Source organism: Gadus morhua, chromosome 8 (genome assembly GCF_902167405.1).
Source record: "Gadus morhua chromosome 8, gadMor3.0, whole genome shotgun sequence".
NCBI lineage: Eukaryota > Metazoa > Chordata > Actinopteri > Gadiformes > Gadidae > Gadus > Gadus morhua.
The window spans coordinates 16,118,670-16,130,146 of record NC_044055.1 but is presented as its reverse complement, the minus strand read 5'-3'; the positions used below and the strand labels follow the sequence as shown (position 1 = coordinate 16,130,146).

General features: G+C 50.4%; 1 protein-coding gene across 1 annotated transcript; it reads right to left on the bottom strand.

Moving 5' to 3' along the window:
• Positions 1-190: 190 nt before the first annotated feature.
• Positions 191-11,433, bottom strand: LOC115549051 (AFG3-like protein 2). Its single transcript, XM_030364037.1, is given in 19 exon segments — positions 191-1,182; positions 1,789-1,983; positions 2,525-2,619; positions 2,622-2,724; positions 3,091-3,206; positions 4,002-4,112; positions 4,346-4,471; positions 4,883-4,990; positions 5,847-6,000; positions 6,961-7,040; positions 7,043-7,097; positions 7,593-7,866; positions 8,635-8,756; positions 9,219-9,290; positions 9,532-9,678; positions 9,896-10,029; positions 10,146-10,205; positions 10,335-10,434; positions 11,182-11,433. Coding segments are annotated over 19 exon segments (2,394 nt in total). The 5' UTR covers positions 11,281-11,433; the 3' UTR covers positions 191-939.
• Between the last annotated feature and the right edge of the window lie 44 nt (positions 11,434-11,477).

Here is an 11,477-nt window from a genome sequence, read left to right as displayed (position 1 = left end):
TAAAGACTCCATAGATCTGTTTAATCGTTTTGTAAAAACCTTTGAGTTGGGTTATGTACCTCTCTGGTGTTGCTTTCAAGACCAACCACGCAAAGACATTATCACAGGGTGCATCGATGTTTGCATAGACCAAAAACCTCAAATATATAGCAAGTATTGGTCAATAAGAATAAGAATTACTAGGCAAATGTCAGTGTTTTCAGCAGTTTATTGCAAGAACAGACACAGCTGTCATATAAGTGTTTTATGGCAGAACCAGAGCAAACCAGGTGAGAAACATTTAAAGGTTACTGCAAGCCCCAGCTTTCAAAAGAACCACACACCACCCATGAGCCTGATCAATATCTTCTTCACGGCGATTCCTCCATTTAACTTAAACCACGTACAACACAAAGACAACCATGTAACCGCCTGGAGACCGGTTTACATTCTTTTTGCATTTACGACAGTTTTTTATATACGATTTGATGAAAAATAATGGTTTGACAAAAGACAGCCAATAATTCAACAAGGTGGTACGACTTGAAAATTGACTTCAAAATACAGCCAGCTTTTCCCTAGATTTCATTGGTCACCAGTTAACATCCATGTCCTCGAGAATCTCCTTAAAAGCCTCCTCCTCCACCAGAGAAGAGGAGAAGGAGTAGTATTTCGTGTGACAGAGCATCATTCTCACTAATTCATAGTTTTCATGGTACCATCTGAATAAGTAACTCAGGTACAACTCTAGCTGAACGCAGGTGGTGGAGCTGGTGGAGGTGGTGTTTGGGGGGCTTGACTCTCTCGCTCCCCCAGTCCTTCGCTCTCTCTCTGGGCAGCAGGCGAGAGCACTGGGCCAGTCCTTCCTGGAGCTCCCAGTCCGTGCGCCCCGGCCTCATGAAAAAGGTGTCCCATGACGTCAGCACCCTCCTGATTGGTGGAGGAGTGTGGGGAGGGTCTTTAAAAGGGCATGTCCTTGGAGATCTGCCGCGCAACCTGCTCCTCCTGGCTTTCCTCCGGCTCCTCCTTCCTCTCCCTGTTCCAGTCCTTCAGGCCCTCCGGGAGGGAGGTGTCCTCCTCCGAGCCCCCCGTCCCCTCCACAAAGTCCTCGTAGGTGGACTTCTCGGCGAAGGGCCGTGGGCCCAGCAGCTCCACCATGTCCTCCTTGTTGAGCACCTCCTTCTCCAGCAGCCGCAGCGCCACCTGGGGGAGGGGAGGGACAACCGCGTCAGCGTGTATAGCGGCAGGGGAACAGAACCTGGCTGAGTGGGTGGAGGGCTGAAGGTGGGCCTAATTTGGGCGTTCCTCTTTAAGAAAGATTTGAATAGAGGTCAGCTGGCCAGGCATCATTTGATTGTTTGGTTGAGATAGAAAGGGTCTCAACGACAGCCGATGGTTGGTCATTACAAGGACTCCGATTCACTTTTAAGTTGATTGTAAGATGGAGAGCGCTACAGAACCAGACATCGTTTGTACAGGCTAGGCTAACTGAGTGCTGAATGCCCCTTTACCTGCTAGCACCCTGCTACGTAAGCTAACCTGCATGACCTTCGCTTGGTTCAGTTAGTTTGACCCTGATCCTTGTCCAACAGTATACAGAAAAAAAGAAAAATGTAAGCCTACCAGCCTCAATCCAGTTTGAGTCACTTAGTCTGTTAAACAAGTCATAATACCTTTATATTAATTGATTGCATTATATAGCACTTCTCTAGGGTACCCAGAGCCCTTAACATAGTGGGCGCTTGGGCGGGCGTGCAGGGCATGACGAACCCCTCCTCCACGACCAGTGGAACCAGAAGACGCTCTCACCTTCTCCACATCCGACTTCTTCTCCACCAGCAGCGCCTGCGTGCGCAGGTAGGCGTCGTTGATGAGGCCGCGCACCTCCGAGTCGATCAGCCGCGCGGTGGCCTCGCTGTAGGGCTTCTCCAGCACCATCTCCCCCTGCCGCGGCAGGTCGAACGACACCTGGCCCACCTTCGAGTTCATCCCGAACTGGACGATCTGGAGAAGGAACACCGAACACACACGCACACACACGGATCAGCTACCTGCAGTAGGTTTGAAGCCAGGGCATCACACCTGCAGCGGAACCGTTTCAACAAGCACATCGGCCCCGGGCACCGTGACGCCCTCTTCATCATAACTCAAACCTAACTACATCCTCAAAATAAGTATGTACACCGAACAAACACCATGATCTCCTCTACACCTTGACTGCATCTACATCCCACACATGGCCATAGTGCATCAGCATGGGACTCTTCATAACATCACAGACAGAGCCGATCCTAAAGAATGCCAACACTACATATGATATATAATCGTTCTACTGACCGTGGAGTAGGGGAAACACATAATATCGTATAATAGCACCACTGACCTGGGTGTATGCGCTCTGGGTGACCATAGAGTATAAGATAATAGACAGTATAATAGTAAAGTAAACATTAGTACTAAGTACCTGGGCGTAGGCGCTCTGGGTGACCATAAAGTATAAGATAATAGACAGTATAATAGTAAAGTAAACATTAGTACTACGTACCTGGGCGTAGGCGCTCTGCGTGACCTTGCGGAGGTCATCCTGCGCCCCGGTGGTGATGCGTCCAAAGAAGATCTCCTCGGCCACGCGTCCCCCAGCGTCATGCACATCCTGTCCAGCAGCTGCTCCGCCGTGTACAGGTACTGCTCCTTGGGCAGGTACTGGGCATAGCCCAGACCCTTCCCCCGCGGAATGATGGAGACCTGCGCACGCACACACGCACACACACGGTCAGTACAGTTCATCTGTCAGCCTGAGAGTCCGTCGGAAAACAAAGTCAAACAGGAAGTCCAGCAGCAAGCAACATTTACATATTATTTTCCTATCCATTAGCCTGAAAGGAGAGGTGACCTTACTCGTGGCTAGTGTGGCTTGTTGAGGCACTGTCTAGTCAACGTTTGTGTAATTACGTGTGTCGAAGAGTCGTGTTCGGCAAGAATGTGTGGCGCGATGCAGCAGTATGTAGAAGGGTCATGAAGTATCAAGTGTGTTGATGCGGGAGTGAGTAAGTGAGTGAGATTGTGTGGGGTGAGTGAGAGTGTGTGGGGAGTGAGTGAGTGAGTGAGTACTTTGAGCAGCGGGTCGGCGTGCTCCAGGTACCAGCCCGCCACGGCGTGTCCCGCCTCGTGATAGGCCACCGTCTTCTTCTCCTCGGGCTGAAGGACCTGGGTCTTCTTCTCCAGACCTGCACAGCCAGGGCCGAGGGAACCATCAGGAACCAGTACCAACAGAAACCAGTACCAACCAGAACCAGTACCAACCACAACCAACAGGAACCCTTACCAAGAAACCAGTACCAACCAGAACCATCAGGAACCAGTTCAAACCAGAACCAACAGGAACCAGTACCAACAGAAACCAGTACCAACCAGAACCATCAGGAACCAGTACCAACCACAACCAACAGGAACCAGTACCAACAGAAATCAGTACCAACCAGAACCATCAGGAACCAGTACCAACCTCAACCAACAGGAACCATACCATCAGGAACCAGTACCAACCGGTACCATCGGGAACCAGTACCAACCACAACCAAAAGGAACCAGTACCATCCGGTACCATCGGGAACCAGTACCAACCTCAACCAACAGGAACCAGTACCATCAGGAACCAGTACCAACCGGTACCATCAGGAACCAGTACCAACCAGAACCATCAGGAACCAGTACCAACCAGAACCATCAGGAACCAGTACCAATAGAAACCAGTACCAACCACAACCAACAGGAACCAGTAACATCAGGGACCAGTACCAACCAGAACCACCAGAAACCAGTACCATCAGGAACCAGTACCAACCAGAACCACCAGGAACCATAACACAACCAGTACCATCGTAGTGTCCTGTCTGTCAGTACATGTGTGTGTGTCAGTACGTATATGTGTGTTTGGCTCAGTACATTTGTGCATGTATGCGTGTTTGTGTCAGTACGTGTGGGTCCGTCCATGTTTGTGTGTCCCTCCATGAGTGCGTCACCTCCGATCACCCTCTCGATGGCCTGCTCAAAGTGCTTCTGGTCGATGGAGTCCGCCAGATGGCGAGCAGCGATCAGCGCCGCCTCGTTGCACACGTTGGCGATGTCAGCGCCTACACACACACACACACACACACACACACACACACACACACACACACACACACACACACACACACAACACACACACACACACACACACACACACACACACACACACACACACACACACACACACATAGAAGATACATAGAAAGAAGAGCAAATTTAGAAAGATTCTAGATCAAAGACCTCCCGGGACGAAGCACGCGGTCTTCCAACTCCACCTCTCATCGAAGGTGATTACCTGAGAACCCAGGTGTGAGGGCGGCCATCTTCCTGGCCAGAGCGTCTTTGTCCATCTTCTGGTCCAGCTTCAGAGGCCGGAGGTGGACCTTAAAGATGGACGACCGGCCCTTGATGTCGGGATGGCCTGTGTGACAGAGGAGACGGGTCAGAGTCCAGCCAGAAGGTTTGTTGTGGGTCTTATTGTTCCGTCCTTACTGCCGACCACAAACAAATGGAGTTTTCTGCGTATTGGCAACGACGCAGGGGTCTCTGGCCTTCAGGTAAACATCGCCCTCCTTTAATGTAGGGATAAGTGCTTTGTGGGGGGGGGATGAAACTGTATTCAAATTCTGTGAAACTTTATTCTGAGATCTGCTTGAGAGGAGACTGGTGTATGAGTACATTAGATGAGTTCATTTCTACGACTATTGTGTGCTTTTTTGCATTTAGGATCCTTATCTGTCCTCGATGCGAGATCTCACTCATGAAGTGAGATCTCGCTAGAACCGGTTCTAGCAGCCGTCTCAGCTCACTAGCTAGCCCCCTGGCTCCTCACCGATGTAGATCTGCCGGTCGAAGCGGCCGGGCCGCATCAGCGCAGGGTCCAGGATGTCGGGTCGGTTGGTCCCGGCCAGGACCACCACGTTGGTGGCCGTGTTGAAGCCTGAGCAGAACACGAGGAGATAAGGGTCTCTTTAGCGCTGCCTTTATCGTTGTATCCACGCATCAAATGGTTCGCTATTTTTACACACGCACGCACGCACGCACGCGTGCCAACTGTCGTTAGGCTGAGTTCACGGATGGCGTCACTAGACGACTAATGTGGTGGGGAAATACACATGTCAGTTTCACAGAGACAGCCTCACGCAACACCTCGTGACTGCATGCAAAAATCAATGTATCAGATGTTTTTCGCACGTTTTCACCCTTGAGAAACTTTTGTTTTTAAGACCAGCTACTGGATGAGTGTGTCAACCCTTTGTAGACACTTGGGTAAGCTAGGTGCTACTGTGTTAAAACACACACACACACACACACACACACACACACACACCCAACACACACACACACACACACACACACACACACACACACACACACACACACACACACACACACACACACACACACACACAGCAGGGGGGGGGGGAGGGTTTCAGTTCGCAATAATATATACAACCATCTGATGCCGCCGTTTCTATTCCATCAAAAGGCTTTATGGCACGACTATTGATGTGAACAGTATTACCAATGCATTGTTTATCTTTATTTTTTGTACATGATGGGAGTATGTTTTCTTTCCCTACGAGAGTTTTGTACTTTGTTAATGCATAATAATAATAAAAAAAAGTATACATTGGTAGTCAAGGCGGGGCCCTATTTTTGTTAACCATACAGTGCTGGGGAATCACTGTAGCATAGTTGGAATCAGTCCTAAAGGACATCTGTGCGGCTCTTCATGAAGTCATGGACTCTGCAAGCACTCTCTGAAGGTGTGGGTGTGAGGGGGTCCGTCCTACCGTCCATCTCCACCAGCAGCTGGTTCAGGGTGTTCTCCTGCTCGCTCTGGCCCCCGAAGTTCCCCCTCCCCCTCTTCCGACCCACCGCGTCGATCTCGTCGATGAAGAGGATGCACGGCGCGTTCTTCCTCGCCAGGACAAACAGATCTCTTACCTGACAGAAGGAAATGGGGAAGAGAGAAGATAAGTATATTGATGTATGTGTTATACTTGAATACAGTGTGTGTGTGTTACTACAGTGTGTATGTATGTAGTGGTGTGTTATATAATACAGTGTGTGTATTGTATAATAGTATGTGTGTATGTGGTAGGGCTTTGACTTTTGCCCAAAAGTCATATTCGAAGTCTGTTTGTTTATTAATATTCGAATATAGTCAAATATTTATTAATAATATTTTGACCATTAATGCCTTCAGTAAGACCTGTATTGGGCTTCGCAAGATTTGTTTACCGCGTTGCTAGGGTTACCGGTCTTGCGTGTTCCATCGGTTTATTAGGGTTCTTATAAATCGCTGTCTAATCAATACTTCATTCACTGCCTCTTCCGTGGTCATTACAATATTATGAATGGACTGCGTCAGGTTCTCCGACGTCTCTCCCTCTTGGCCTGCCCATAACAGGTTCGAATATTAATGGCTGCCCAATATTCGTTCGAATTTTGATTTATTTTTTTGATATTCGAATTATATTAGAATAACGAAGTTCGGAGTCAAAGCCCTAGTGTGACTGTGTGGTGATGTGTTACCATATAATGCAGTGTGTATAATGTATAATAATACAGTGTGTGTGTATGTGGTAGTGTGTCACCAGATAATGCAGTGTGTATATTGTATGATAATACAGTGTGTGTATGTGTAGTGTTTACCATATAATGCAGGTTGTGTATTGTATAATAATACAGTGTGTGTATGTGATAGTGTGTTACAATATAATGCAGTTTGTATATTGTATAATAATATAGTGCGTGTTTGTATGTGGTAGTGTGTCACCAGATAATGCAGTGTGTATATTGTATAATAATACAGTGTGTGTCACCAGATAATGCAGTGTGTATATTGTATAATAATACAGTGTGTGTGTGTGGTGATGTGAGGCTCCAGGGGGGTCTCCTCACCCGGGCGGGGCCCACGCCCACAAACATCTCCAGGAACTCTGAGCCGTTGACGGTGATGAACGGGACGTCTGCCTCCCCCCCGTGGCCTTGGCCAGGAGGGTCTTCCCCGTGCCGGGGGGCCCCGTTAGGATGGCCCCCTGAGAGGGGAGAAAGAAGAAAGAAAAAGAAAGAAAGAAAGAAAGAAAGAAAGAAAGAAAGAAAGCATTGTTAGTCGAGAGTAACGAGGGTTAAGTCCAAAGAACACAGTGACTTTTAATTCACATGAGCTCACACTGCCAGAGCGCTCATCACACAGGACAGAGGTCTACCACAAGGCTCTGCAGGCCTGCTGCTAAAGCTAGAGAGCTAGTCCGTGTTGAGGGGGAGTGGGTTTGGAAGTAGGCCGGATATGAGGGGCAGGATTTTTGTTGGGTTTGATACTTTAAAATAATTCTAGCTTACTCTCCAGCTGGTCTCTCCACATGCCTACCCAAGTCACCCCCCAACACACACACACACACACACACCACACACACACACCACACACACACACACACACACACACACACACACACACACACACACACACACACACACACACACACACACACACTTCCCTAAACGAGGGTGAGGTTGGGGGGCCCCGGACTGACCTTGGGGATCTTGGCCCCCAGGTCCTGGTACTGCTTGGGGTTCTTCAGGAAGTTGACGAACTCCATGATCTCCAGCTTGGCCTCCTCGCAGCCCGCCACGTCCTTGAACTTCACCTCGATCTCCTCCCGCAGCACCTTGGCCGTGGTCTCGCTCACGCTGAACAGCCCGCCCATGCCCCCCCCCGGACGCCCCGCCCCGCCCGGCCCCCGCCGCACCATGAAGAGCAGGAAGCCGATGATCAGCACCGTGGGGAGCATGCTCAGTAGGAACGTTCTGGAGGAGAGACGGAGGGACGGAGAGAGAGGGACACGCGTTAGATCACCGGATCCACCTCCATCAGTCGGACCAGTAGGACCAGTAGGAATGACAGGAAAAGGTTGACAGTGCTGGTTGGTTTACAGTGCTGGACGTAGTGCATGTGTGGCAGGACAGTGTAGGGGCAAGGGGAGGTTCAACCTCTCTGCCATAAGGTACTGGGATATAACCCCAATGTCTACCTGTCGCTTTATGACCCAATTAACTGTAAGTGAGTTTTAGACAAACATATCTCGTACTTTTTAAGATTAAATGATAGTAGGTGTGTGGCGGCAGGGTAGTGTAGTGGCAGATTGGTTGTGGGTTCGATCCCCCGTGTCCACACTCCTTGAGCGATACGCCCTATCCCCTACCGGCTCCTGGATGACGTGCATCTGTCTATCTGAGCGTGGCTCTGGATGAAAGCGACGGCTGGACGGTCAGAGGTAGTGAGCAGTGGGTGCCATCGGTACGGCTGGAGGTCAGAGGTAGTGAGCAGTGGGTGCCGTGGGTACGGCTGGACGGTCAGAGGTAGTGAGCAGTGGGTGCCATCGGTACGGCTGGAGGGTCAGAGGTAGTGAGCAGTGGGTGCCGTGGGTACGGCTGGACGGTCAGAGGTAGTGAGCAGTGGGTGCCATCGGTACGGCTGGAGGGTCAGAGGTAGTGAGCAGTGGGTGCCGTCGGTGTGGCTGGACGGTCAGAGGTAGTGAGCAGTGGGTGCCGTGGGTACGGTAGCGGGCTCCTCACCCGTCGCTCTCCGTGGAGTAGACCACGGGCAGCCGCTTCTCCCCCTCGATGCCCAGCTCGTACTGCGCCGTCTCCAGGTTCCTCTCGAACGTGTCCACGCTGCCGATGTTGAACCACACGTACTGGACGCACAACACAGCAACACAACAACACAGGAAAGGAATATCAGAGGGATGCTGGGACCGTGGGTGCTGTAGGACATGTGATTACTCTGCACCCTGGCTCTGGGAGCCTCCGCCCCCCACACACACACACATCTGCATCAATGAGAAACGCTAATTAAAAAAGCTAAAAAAAACTCAAACCCAATTTGTACAAGTCATCTAACTCTGTTTGTATCCCGTCTGCTCTGTTAATATCCGTTTCCTCCTGTGGGTTTCTCCTTAAGAGTGTGTTCGATGTCATATCTAGTTACTTCTAATTTTATATGTTTACCAGATCGATAGATAGATAGATACACACACACACTGTTCTACAACTGTGACCTGGAAAATCCTAAAAGGCTTGGTAAAATGTATACACTGATGTATGCATTATTATCATCTTAATCATCGTCATCTTCTCATATTGAAACTATCACTCACCCCATCGACGGGCGTCCCCGGAGTGGACACCACTTTGACGTAGCGCTTGTTCACCACCTCCAGCCGCTCCACCTGTGGAGACACCACACCAGTTAATAACTGGGAAGAAACTGGCTCAACCCTGCCCGGCAACACAGATCCCATCACCTTAGAGATGGTCCGAAATTAACCAATCACACAGCTCCAGCGCGAGAAAGGGGCAGGCTAATGAGTGGTTTAGGTGGCCCCACTCCCAATTGTACTAACGATTAAACGGGATGAAACACTGCGTCAGGACAAAGCCTTCGGTTTTGAAGGGGCGTGGGAACCTTACCGTTCCTTTGGCGAGGCAGTTGTTGACAAAGTCCTTCCAGGTGACCTCGCGGCCTCCGTCCCGGAGCAGGTACGTGACGGTGCCCCCGAACGCGACCGCGCTCAGGAGGACCAGTCGGAATTCCTTGTCGTCCCAAGGCACATCACCCTGGCAACAACAGCGTTTTGGCGTCAATGCCACAATATCGGCCAAGGCTTCGGCACTCGTGTGATGCGTTAATAAACGTGTGATTAATGTTTGTTTGAGGGACAGGGTCATTGTCCCTCTAACCTTCTGACCCTCATGGCTTCATCATTACATTCTCAATGACATCATCCCACTATTACTCTGGCCCTAGTGACGTCACCCCTCACAGAGGTCTCACCTTCTGCAGACGACTCTGCCAAGTGGAGTCCTCTTTCCGGGCTCCTCTCTTTCCTCCTCCCCCTCCTCCCGAGGCCCCTCCCCCTCCTCCTCCCGATCTCCCAGAGCTTTTCGGCCCATTGCTTGGCTTGGCCTCTGAGGGGGGGGCGGCGCAGAGGGGTATGTGTCAGTATGTCATCAAGCAGTATTCAGAGTGGAGAGTAGCAGTCTTTAGCAAGATCATAAAAATGTGGTTGAGGAGGGGGGGGTACCTTTGGCCGCTTCAGCGCTGGACGGTGTCTTCTTGCCCTCGGGGAAGTACTTCTCGAACCCTGAGACAGGAAGAGACCCGGCGTTACCTCAATAGAGACAACAATGTCGACTTGTGTGGTCATGGCAACAGCCATGTGCATTGCAGACACCGGTATTGGTCAAACCGCCACCTTTCGTCGGGGTCGTACCTTTCGGAGGTTTGGCGCAGAAACGTCTCACAGCTCCTAGTACCGCGGCTAGCACGGTATCTCCCTCCGCTACGGCCCGGCTCCCGGTGGGACTTAGCACCTACGGGCCGCACCGCAAGACGGCCGTTATCTTCTGTAGTTAGCCATAATAAAGCGTCTGTGTTTCACAACTGGTGCTTCTAGAGTTACAGACTGGTCCATCAATATGGTCCAAAACGTTAACACATGCGACAGGTGTCGACAATTAACTGTGCCGTGTGTTTCGACGAGTTAATGCTGGTGTGTCTGCAACCAGCCGATGTACTGTTACAACTGTTATACAACTGTCATTATGTGAAAATGAATGACTTGTCACACCCTGAGCACTGGTCTTTGGTGGAAGCTAACACACAGCGTTTACCTCGGAGCAACCACACGACCCCATGAACATAATGTTAATGTCCTCCAACATTTCAGAGATCAGGTATTACAGGTGTTATTTAACAGAGGTCATTATGTTTATTGAGCAGACTAGACGTCAGTGATACCAAATAGGCAGTTTTGTCTGCTGACAGTGAAAGAAGACAGTATTACACATCTCAGGTCTAGTTTGGCCATTTGTTGTGCAACCCAGCTTCACTTGTCAGAGCAAAACAACAGCATCAATGTCAATGCGGGGCCTCTGGTCCACAGCGGCAGCACGCTGCGAGACAACACAAAGTCACGGACACGCCACGTCCTGTTTCGTCCGCACACAGACCTCTGCAAAGGCTGTAACCGTAATACGGACACGCAGTATGGGTCATTTAGATACATTGGACACTTGATTTCTTGAGCGGATCGTTCAAAACGTGCGAGAGACACATACCAGGCGCGAAGTGCTCGGAGCCACTGCGACCTGGGGCGGCAGCAGGCGTCTCAGCAGGTGCCTGCACCCCTCCGATAGCCGGAGGTACCGGTGGGCCATCGTGGACCCTCAAGATTGTTTAATTTGAGTGAGACGTTTTGATAACAGGAGCAATACTGTCGCGGTCAAACACCGAGGAAAAGTCCCTTTCCATGGCCCAACTCCTGCGCCATCTTTACTGTTATCGAATGGAGACGTGAGCTGCGCGATGACGTTTTCAATGTGACGTAAACCATTTGTTACCCAATATTAACTTT